The sequence below is a fragment of the Nilaparvata lugens genome, chromosome 8, assembly GCF_014356525.2.
Source record: "Nilaparvata lugens isolate BPH chromosome 8, ASM1435652v1, whole genome shotgun sequence".
NCBI lineage: Eukaryota > Metazoa > Arthropoda > Insecta > Hemiptera > Delphacidae > Nilaparvata > Nilaparvata lugens.
The window spans coordinates 17,324,765-17,336,086 of record NC_052511.1 but is presented as its reverse complement, the minus strand read 5'-3'; the positions used below and the strand labels follow the sequence as shown (position 1 = coordinate 17,336,086).

The following is an 11,322-nucleotide window of genomic DNA, read 5'->3' as shown; positions in this document are numbered from 1 at the left end:
TCTCGACGTTTTCATGAGAAAGTTTATGAATACAGCCCTGAATGTTCGGTCAGATTTGAATACAGCATCAATGAATAAAATGTGTCTCTATCCTGTAATATCTTCATCACTATAATCCAGAACAATATAAGTCATCAATTCCAGTTACTGGTGAGTATCATGAGTAGATTATTGTCAGTTGAAATGTCTTGCTAGGCAGGCTAGGTGATATAATTTGAATACCCTTGACATTGAGAGCTGATTTGCAAGTGATATTCACGCCCAGACAATGGAACATCAGTTCAATTTCAGATTTGAATTAATTCATCAGAGCGAGCCACTAATGTTAGTCAACTTCCTGTCGATTCTGGACAAATGATTTTTTTTATGGAGGGATCCTGAGATAGAGTCTTGAGAGGATTTTCGACTTGAATAATTGTGACTTATCCTTATTGGCACTCCCAATGAGTGATTCTTCCTCGATGTCCCAAGACTCAGCAGAAGCTTACGCCAATCCAAATCACATGATTGTAAAACTTATGAAGCTTTATCTAACTTACCTCAAGTGAATCAAACTCATATCAATATTTTCTTATAATATTAGGCTAGGCATACACCAGTTAGTCAAGACAAGACAAGACATGAACAGACACGTTCAGTCACAATACTTCACATAGTTGCTCATGAAGACATGTCTAATTGCAATGACTAATCAGTGTGAGTTGCGTCATAAGCAACTATGTGAATTATTGTGTCTGATCATGTCTTGTCTTGACTGGTGTGTGCCTATCCTTAAAGTCATTGTATATAGTCATTATATTTTCGACTCCTCCAAAAAAAGGTTGAAGGAGTGTAAATACAAGGCTGTAGAAGGGCGCAAGACTATCTTTTACCAATTTTACTTTTCAACATTATTATAATATACTCTAATTCTCTTATATTTCTATGTTGGACATCTATCATTCTATGTTTTTGTTGATTAGTCTTTGTCCATTTGTTTATTGACCTATTTGTATAGGATTTTAATTTTTTTCGAAGTGGTGGAGTGGTCATAATTGTCCAAAGTTCGCCACTAATGAACTGTTTTAAAATAAGAGACTTCATAAATAAGTTCATTATATTTTCGTATAAGTACATTTAACAAGGTACATTATTATCTAATATAATAACAACCTAAAAAAGCCATCTTAATATTTATATTCCAATCAAAGATCTTTCACAATCGCCTTGTTGGCAGTTTTATTAAATGTGCCAAGAAGAAATCCTAGAATAAGTATTTCTGCGAGAATAATTTCCATTTAGAATTCGAGTACAAACGACACTGAAAAGTATTAGTTAGTCACATTATCAAGAGATATGAAAACGTCTCATAAGGATAATAATTCAGCATTGCAAGCTGTGACCAATAAATTGCTTGCGTGTGACACTAAGCTCTTGATAAGAGAAAATGACATCCTTAAGCCGGCCATGTGATTTGATAACGTGTCTGAATAGAGGGAAATAGAGGTACATTATGTGGCAGGAATAAACTCCAGATAAGAGTGATGTATATAAGACATTTCAATAAAGAAAGCTTATAGATATTGCCTACGAATATAGAGTGTACCTTGTAAATTGAGAACGGTATAACTTTTGCCTAACATAGATAGCGTAATCCTATCCTAATGTTTTACACTTGAAACCATGCATTTCAACAAATGTGTACTTGATTTAAGTCTAGTTTCGGTTGTTTCATTATTACATATTTTGTAAACTGAATGGTTAAACATTGAGCAGCAGAATTTATGAGTGAAGCCGGAATGCTCCACTGTACTCATAGTGCTCTAATGTCATTGGGTCAGACTAGACACAACCAAGCACTCCAAAATATATGGTCATGTCTAGTCTCGGCCAATGACAGTGGAGCTCAACCTTCATTTGTCAACAGCTAATGGTCAATTGTAGGGCTACACCCACATTCTGCTTCTCAATGTTTAAGCTTTCAGCTTAATGTAGAGTTAATTGCGTAACAATCGAAACTAGTATATTTAATTGTTTTAATAAGTTAGTGGTTTCGACAATATAAAATCGTTTTCATTCAAAATTAATAATCTACATTCGTATTCGGACTGAATTATTGTTTAAATTATGGGACAGACCTTGAAACTTTCTTTAAAAAATGTTTGGTAATTACATTGATTAGAATGAAAAACAAACATTGATTAGAATTTATTCTGAACTTTGTACAGATGAAATTCTTCTTTTGAATCAATTTAAAATCCAAATCATAATTACAGTTCTTCGAGTTATATATTGAATACTGTACTTGATTTCAAACAAATTCTAGATGCTTTCCTTACACTCATGATGATGTTTCTCCAATATAGCCTAATGTATAAGTATAATTATTCGAATAAGATCAGGAAATTCAACCACGATTTCTCATAGAAACTTCATTTTCATATTCTATCCTATTATATTAAGCGAGCAATTTCTGTACATTTATATCTGGTTATTTATTTCCTGGTTAGTTATGAGATCCATTGAATCTCTAAAACGGCTCTAACGATTTTCACGAAATTTGGAACATAGTAGGTTTATGATATAAAAATTCGATTGCACTAGGTCTCATCCTTGGGAAAACTCGCTGAATGACATTAAAAGGATAATTCATCCTTGGCTGAAACAGCTGAGACTTTCTTCGTCTGTGGATTGTAAAAAGTGAGCGAGAGATTCTGTGGAAAATCTAAATATCACATCCCCGAAATTCATAAGCTGACGTATAGCCAGCCGTAAAATATAAACACGATCATTTTAGAGAATTATTGTGTTCTGTTTATCAATAAATAAAAATAACGAGCAAAGCTCGGTGCCCCGATATTTCATTCATATAAGCACAGACACAAGTTAACGATTGGGAGAGAATCAACCTGATTCACCCGAAAACCATTTCACTCCCGAATTTTTAATATTGAATAAGTTCATTTAATAAGGTCAGTGTTTTTTTTTTAGAAAATTTGTTGCTGAGTTGGATTGACAAGCTGATTGCCTTACAAACAATTTAAGTAATGAAGAACGTGTACTGAAAACCAATGGAGATCTATTGGATATTAATATTATCCTAATAATATTATGGAACACTATTTTAGAAAAATTGTTGCTGAGTTGGTTTGACAGGCTGATTGACTTCAAACAATTTAAGTAATGAAAGTTGTGTACTGGAAACCAATGAAGACTTATTGGGACATTGCGTGTCAGCAGAGACAACACAGTAAAGAGTCAACTGAATATTTGATGAGATTTGTCGGCAGTGAGGTGACAGTCTTTACATTGATGATAGGTAATGTAAACATTGGACTGTACAATTTCGATAATGACTTGTTATTGAAGCTATCCACTCTATTAATACAGAGTACAACGTTGCGATAAAATAATGACAGTCTGACGACTGCCGGACGACGATAAGCAAGACGACAATCAGTATTGATTTTGATGCCTATAGGGGCTGGCTGGCTAGCGAACTTTATTCCCTCCACCTTGCGGCGACATGTAACAAAAAAATGTGAAGGGAATTTTGATTGGCATGAAGGGAATTATTGTATCGTTATGTTGGTATTGGAGAAGGAAACTATACACGCGAAGCTTTGACGTGATAGGACTTCTCTTATAAATTTCACAATTTAGTAATTTTTTTTAAGGAAATTTTGTCATAGTAGAAATCCTGTCAAGCTAGAGCCATTTCAGTCTAGATTGAAGTACTGTACATTGCTGAATTGATATTATAAATTACTATTTACAATGATATTCTTTATAACAAGAAACTTTTCCTATCAGAAAAAACAATGTTGGAGAGATATTATAAATTCTTAAAGATATTCCTTGTTCAATAGCAAAAACGGTATGGTACTAGGCCTATAATTTTGGGAGATATCTTATCGAAGGGAGACTTTTCACTGCTATAACAATAAAGTAGCCAATAAGTATAGCTGCTAAAGCCGAACAAAAGCCAAATACCGTATACAAGATATTTCCTGTTTTTATCGCATTATTAGTAAAATTGAGAATTCATGGGAGAACTATAAATTGAAAACTCAATTTCTCAATAAATTGAGGTCTAATGGAGAGACCGTCCATCAAGAAAGGATATGTAATTGAAAAATTATGGTCAGAAACTTGGAAAGTAATACTTTTCAAAATTTTTCGTATGAACATTCTTCAATAATTTTCCACATGTACGGTACCTTACACAATTCAACAGTAGCATCCATTATGATTATTGAATTAAGTAGTGGTCGAGTTAAAAATATAACCAACCATATTTCCAAAATTTTCCATAATTTTCCATAAGAAGGTTTTTCAATTTTCCACGCACGTACCTGACACAATTCAACAGTAACATCATATTATTGCATTCAATAACGGTTGAAATTAAAATAGAACATACTATATTTCCATTTATTTCATATTTTTTAATCAATCTTCTTATTTCAAGGTGTTCTGAAGACTTTTCAATGTGGAACCCGCTAGGGGTAGTAACGAAAACGGAGAGGGAAAAGGGAATTTTGTATCTCAACTGGGAAATTAAATCCGGCAAAGCCACACCTGAGACAGGCCCCGCCAGAAATAGTGTTCAGTTTTTCAGTACGCAATGGTAGGAGCGTACGAGTGTGGTGATAATATAGGAAAGTGAGTAGTGTTCATTTCGATTGATGGCAGTGCTTTTTTGGATTGATCCGAGTGAACTTAAGTGATAAAATTATAAAATAGCGTGAGAAATGTGACGGTGTTATCAGCAGTGTGAAAGTGCATAATGCATGTGATGCATATTTCTTGAGAATGATCAACAATAACTAGGTTGTGATATCAAATTTTAATCAGTGCCAGTCCGATGTGCATTTAAAGTGATAGTTCCTACAAACAGAGTATTTCTATTATAGTGCCTTTATTGGAAAATGGTGAGTTATTCTATTTTATCTTCTGTAGGCTTAGGTTTGAGTAAATTCTGATATCTGTGAGAATAAAATTGAATGGTCAATACTCATTGAAAAATATATGGCTGATGGGGAGATCAGAACTGATGAATATAAATAGTTTGTATCTTGAGCATGAATTGCAATAACGTAGTAGTCTATTTTGAGAGATTTCTGGTCAAAATAATATATTAACAAGACGATTCAGAACATTGGCCTCCTAATATTTCGGGCTCTTTGATACAGAACAGATTTTTTTGTTGCTTATCAGCTGATATTCAATCTAAGAATATTATTTGTGTGATTTAAAAATAAGAAGAAATAAGGTCTGAAAAAACAATTTGACATTTACATCACTTTTTGAAAATGGTGTTGATAGTGAATGTGAAAGATTATCAGGTCGTACTAAAAATTTGGTGTTATTTAGAAAAAATCACACACAGGTAGATTAGACTCTCGTTGACTACCAGGACACGTCTCTTCCTCAAAACTGACAAGGCCTATCACAATATAAATAATTATATCAAATGAATAACAGAAAACTAAAAATTAATCAATAATGGTTGATGTACTATAGAACAGCGTTCTAGAAAACAAACGTCTATCCTTATGGGATCTAAAGCGAAGCCGAATAAAGAATATTTGATTTTTATCACAAACCAGAATAGGTATCAATAACTAAGGAATCTAATCAAAGAAATAATTATCTATAAAAATAATTATCTATAGAAATAATTATTTATCTGGGGATTAATTTCTTGTAATATTAAAAAGTAGCCTACCTACTGTTTTTCATTTTGAAAGATTAACTCACAGAATAGTACAATCTCGTTAATCAATGCATATCCACTTAAATCCATATGAATCTATGTTTATGAAGAGAAAACTTTTGAGTTAAATTTTAATTTTTTCTCATTGTTCGGATTTGACAGGCCTACAGTGAAGTTTTATAGTACAGGTATTAAAATTGCTTTAAATAATTCCAGTCTTATTACTCAGAGAAGAGACGATGGTAAAATGTTTTCAATAAACATTACTGCACAATCTCTCGCTACAGCGTAAAACATAAAAAATGTATGAGACGAATGTTAAGCTTTATCAAAGTCTATCGCTTGCTATCAATCCTGTCACTATCTCTCTATATCAAATCCTTCTTTGATTCCATTGAAGACAACTTTTTGAGTGACAAGTCGGAACGCCCATGATGATGAACCATTATATTTTCTTTTTTCCAATCAGACTGGATAGTTGAGCTGGTAAATAATGTAGATAAGTTAAATCTTAGCTTATAGGGCATATAGCTTGTCAATAGAGAGAAATTCTAAGCTTAATTTTTGATTGATTTCATCGGATTGTTTTGACCTCTACAATGAATGAGGGCCACATTAATTTTCTCCCATATGGCGTGCAGCATTTCCATCAATACCCCTATCAGATCCAGCATTCCATCAGAGATATCATCATAGATTATTATGCTTTATATAAAGCCCATTGAACGATTCCAGCTAACAATATTCATGAAATTTGTTAAATATGGATTGATATTGAAGAGCTCCTCAAAAACTGAAAGAATAGAGTTTTATTCCAGTCAAATCTACATATTGACGCTATTATTAAATTAATAAATATGTAGAACAATATTTAGTGAAGGAATTATGTTTTGCTCTGCCATACTGTACTGTTGTAAGAAGTGATCGAATTGGTAGGCCTACTTCAAGATTTGGTTAATGTAGTATGTTTCATACTCTACACATTATTGACAGCCTAATATCGCTACGATAGAAAAAAATATATATATAACAAATCTATCTATGGAAACGGGCCATTCACCAACAAAGAGATTATTGTGATGCAAATGCAATTTGAGTATGTGAAGAATCTGATAATCTTGTTGTATGAGAGGAGCTAGTTTCTCGTAATATTATATGGTCCCAGTCCACTCATGAACTCAATGGGATAAACATTCAAATTGCCTTCGAAAGAAGAGCTAGTTTCTCGTAATATTATGGTCCAAGTCCACTATTGAACATACGGGATAAACATACAAACATTGGAATCGCCTTCATTTGGATGGAAGAGTACTTCAGTTAGATGCGAGTGTTCTGTTTCTTGTTTCATTATTATCTACTAACTTGAATAGCCTATACTGTAAACAGTATTCGAAATATACTCTTCAAATAAATACAGTGAAATTAATACTTTCTTCTTGAAGTTTATAGGCTGCTGGGAATGTCATTAGAATATTAAGTTGTTCAGAGTTGAAATTCAAACTAAAAATGAGTAACAGTCAAATAATTTAAATGCGAAACTTCTTCTGCAGACTTGTTATTGGGTTTGGATGGAGGATAGTTTTAGTAGGCTAGTATATAGGTATATTCTCTTAAGTATAATAGGTATATTCTCGCTAGAGTGTCAATAATACTTATCAATTATATGTTCTCCTTACATTTTTTTTTAGATAGGTCCTTCTATTGTATTTATAGGTATCAACTTGGGCTTTTGCCTATGCAGGGATATTTCTTGTAACTTTGAATGCGAACCTTTTCTTGTATCTCTATGTTTAAAGGAAATAACTGATTTTTTTTATTTGATTCGATTTGACTTATCATCATATTAGTTGACAGGAGATGAATAATGAATCAGGTAGTTGACAGAGAGTTCAGTTTCTTGTTTCATCCGTCTTTACCAACCATGAACTTATGGGGATGATCACATTGGATGCGTGCACGTTTATGCAAGTGCACGTCAGATCATACATGAGCCGAATAACAAAATCTGGAAAGAGCCATTAAAACACGTTGTGACTTGTCTGTTGCTGCACACACTGAACGCAACCAGCAAGTGTAGGTACACGTTCAGTGTGAGTGTTCCTATTGCTCTTTAAAGATTTTGTTTCTCATCTGCGCGCTTGGTCATTTCTACTCCCTATTTATTCTTATTCTTCATTATCAAAACACTTAACATCATTCTTCATTTCAAAAAACCTACATGCTCTTGATTCTACTTTACTCCCCATTCATGTTTTATATTTGATTTCCTTCATCATCAAAACACTGATGTCCGATTTCAAAAAACAAATATGTTAGTGCACATGTAAAAATGTCCTTAATTTTGACCAAATTCGAATGTCTTGACCGAGTTTGGTAGAACCGGGCATGAACATTGTTTTTCATTATCAAAATTATTGTTAAAAACATATGATTTATCGTTCGTAATAGTTTATATTATTGGTTTTTTAGATTGGTGATGAGGCGGGCAAACGATGAGCTGCATCCCTTGTGTGGTGGAGGGGGATGGCTGCAGCATCCCGTTGGAGGACTTTGACCGTTGGACGGACAACTTGCATCACGTGATTGAGAGCCGGGATGGACGGCGATACTTTCGCGAATTCCTCACGTCGAGGTTCCTCGAAGAGAGTGCTGCCACGCTCGAGTTCTGGGAGCGAGCCGAGCTCATGCTGCGGACTCCGCATCATCACAAAGGGTCAGTGAAAAAACACTCGAAAAAATATAAATTTTGAAAACTTTTCCCTCTATACTTTGTACAAAATTACTTTCGACTTGGGAGGGACATGCGAAACAGAGCAGTAGGGATACAACGACGGCAATGTTACCGTTCTGAACCGGCTAGCGTTCTCTAGACTCCGTACAAAATAGCTTCTCACTTGGGAGGGACAAGCGCAGCAGAGAGGGTATATACAGCGGTAGGGATACAACGGCGGCAATGTTGCCGTTCTGAACCGGCCAGCATTCGATATAATCCGTACAAAATAACTTCTGACTTGGGAGGGACATGCGCAGCAGAGAAGGCTTACAGTGGTAGGAATACAACGGTGGCAATGTCACCGTTCTGAACCGGCCTGCGCTCTCTAATTTCTAGTGAGTATTCAAGAGCTCATGTTGAACTTACGTAATTTCCTCTCTGGAAGCCTTCAGTCGACTGACTCTAATCGACAAAATGGTATGTATCAGTATGATTATTTGGGAGCTTCCAGATTGCTGAATTGATCCGATATCCTCGACATTATTAGAATTAGAAACAATATCTTGAAAATCGACATATTTTTGCCGCCATCCTGTTTTTATATGATGACAAACATTTTTGAGATTGCCATCATGGATAATCTCTTTCTACACATTATTACAAAGAGATTGATACCATTCCCAAGTCTGTACCTTCAAGGAGTCATGAGTTACACGGTTTTCTAATTGTTGGGATTGGCATTCAGTGGAAAAAGCGTGTTTTCCGCTGCAAACAGTACTTTTCTCTCTTTTTCCGATGACGCTCCAGCCGTGGAATATGGACTTGAAGCCTCCAAGCAGATGCCATTTTAAAGCTTTGGAAATATACTAAAACACTGCCCCATAACACTAGAGTGTATGTCAACTGCGAATACATTTATAGGGTGGAAAGTGAAATTCAAGTTTTTGAAGTTGAATAAATCATTAAAAGAGTGGTCGAAATGAGTCGATTCTCTCGAACATCATAGTTTGGTTAATTCTGAACACTTTGGTGGTAAAACCAAACCGATATCTTTCACAATAACTAAATAGCAAGCGATATAAAAAAATCTTTCAATAATGACCGCCATATTGAATTTTTCAATGATATGTCGAATATTTTCGTTGTTTCCATTATCAATATTCTTATTCGGCTTGTTGTAACGAAGAGATTGGGATCATTTGCAAGTCTCTATCTTAAAGTAGTCATGAAAAAATCGATTTTATAGTTCTAGCTTGTTACCTCATGTGTATGGAAAAACGCACAAGAAACCGTGCAGGGTTTTCATTGGAGGGCGCTGGAGAACTCATTTCTTGACTTACAGCGCATGAAGATATATCGTTCCGATGTTGAAAAAACGATCTAAATTTCATAGATTTGAAATTTCTCTGTATCTCTTGCACGAAAAAAGTTAATGAAATGAAATTTAAAAAAAATAGAAAAACGTTTTTTTTTTTTGGACTTTTGAAGGTTATAACTAAAAAATATGCGTTTTAGAGGAAAATTTTATCAAACAAAAATTGTAGAGGAAGATTAAAAAAAAATTCGTCTAGAAAAACGGTTGAATATCTTGAACGCTTATTGAAATACAAGCGATATAGCAAAACCCTGAAAATTTTGGCGGCCATCTTGTTTCCGAGGTGTTTGCTTGTGATTTCGACTTATCATCATCACGATCCTTATTATGCTATACCTAACGGAGAAATTGATACATCTTCCACGGCTGTTACCCAAAAATGACCACGGAGTGCCTTATTCATTACATTTGCGCCCGGACTAGTGATGCAAGAGGCAGAACTCTTGTTTAGATTCTTTCAAATTAATCACATTTCGACAAGTACTGTCCACAATTTTAATTATGCTTCATGTTATGTTATGGTTCTATTTCAATAATATTGAAATGTTATTAAATTGTCTATGATCTCATACAAACTTGATTGTCAGGATTCATCGACTCACACAACAATTCCGCCTTCAACTCTGTTTTTGTCTGAAGACATTTATTTATTTAATTTTTTTCGTTTACAGTCACGGCAGAACATCGAGCGTCCACCTGATGAGACTGCAGAAGGAGGCGAAAGATCTGGTCGACATGGCAGAGGACAAGATAAACTTCGACCTGGCTCAGATGAGGTGTCTGTACGAAGCACTTCAGTCGGGAAGAGAGGATAAAATCCGGTCCACGTTTCAGGAAGCCATGCAAAGTGCCTGCGAACTTCTCAACGATGATTATCAGCTGTTCAGACAGCATTTACTCAGGCAGAGGAGACTTCTGAATGAGAAACGATAAAATCAAGAAATCTACGAGAGAATTAGACAAGGAATCTCGAAGAATACAAAATTCTAAAAGGAATACCTCGTAGAAATCTAAAAGGAATTTCGTAGAATACAATTCTATAAGGAATACCTCGTAGAAATCTACAAGGAATACCACGTAGAAATCTACAAGAAATCTCCTAGAATACAATTCTACAAGGAATTCCTAGTAGAAATCTACAAGGAATCTCCTAGAATACAATCCATTCTAGATTCCTTGGATAAAATCAAGTGCAGTGTTTTTATTGGTGATGTACTTATTTGGAAAAATTGTGCATACTTTGTTATTTCTGTTTTGTTCCCACATCAAGTAAGCTTTACATACTATACGGTTATGTAAGTATGAGTATTAAAGTAGTTATATTTTCAATGTTGCTTCTAAATTTCTTTTCACAACCTTATTGATAATCGTTTGATACCATTTGATTGCAAATGTGCGTATCATACTTCACAGGCTCTCTTCTAATATTATACTCTGCTGAATTGGCCATTCTATATTATATTCTGCGGCCCTGAAATTGACCAGTTGCGACCTGAAAACTCTGACACACCAGACCTGACCCAGCCAGGTCACTCG

The 11,322-nt window shown here is 34.6% G+C and overlaps 1 protein-coding gene across 1 annotated transcript; it reads left to right on the top strand.

Annotated features, from left to right (window-relative positions):
* The first annotated feature begins 4,582 nt into the window (after window positions 1–4,582).
* Window positions 4,583–11,115, top strand: LOC111044818. The gene is made up of 3 exons (XM_039434123.1): window positions 4,583–4,913; window positions 8,168–8,411; window positions 10,458–11,115. The coding sequence occupies exons 2-3, from the start codon at window positions 8,191–8,193 to the stop codon at window positions 10,717–10,719; spliced, it is 483 nt and encodes a 160-aa protein (XP_039290057.1). The 5' UTR covers window positions 4,583–4,913; window positions 8,168–8,190; the 3' UTR covers window positions 10,720–11,115.
* The last annotated feature ends 207 nt before the right edge of the window (window positions 11,116–11,322 follow it).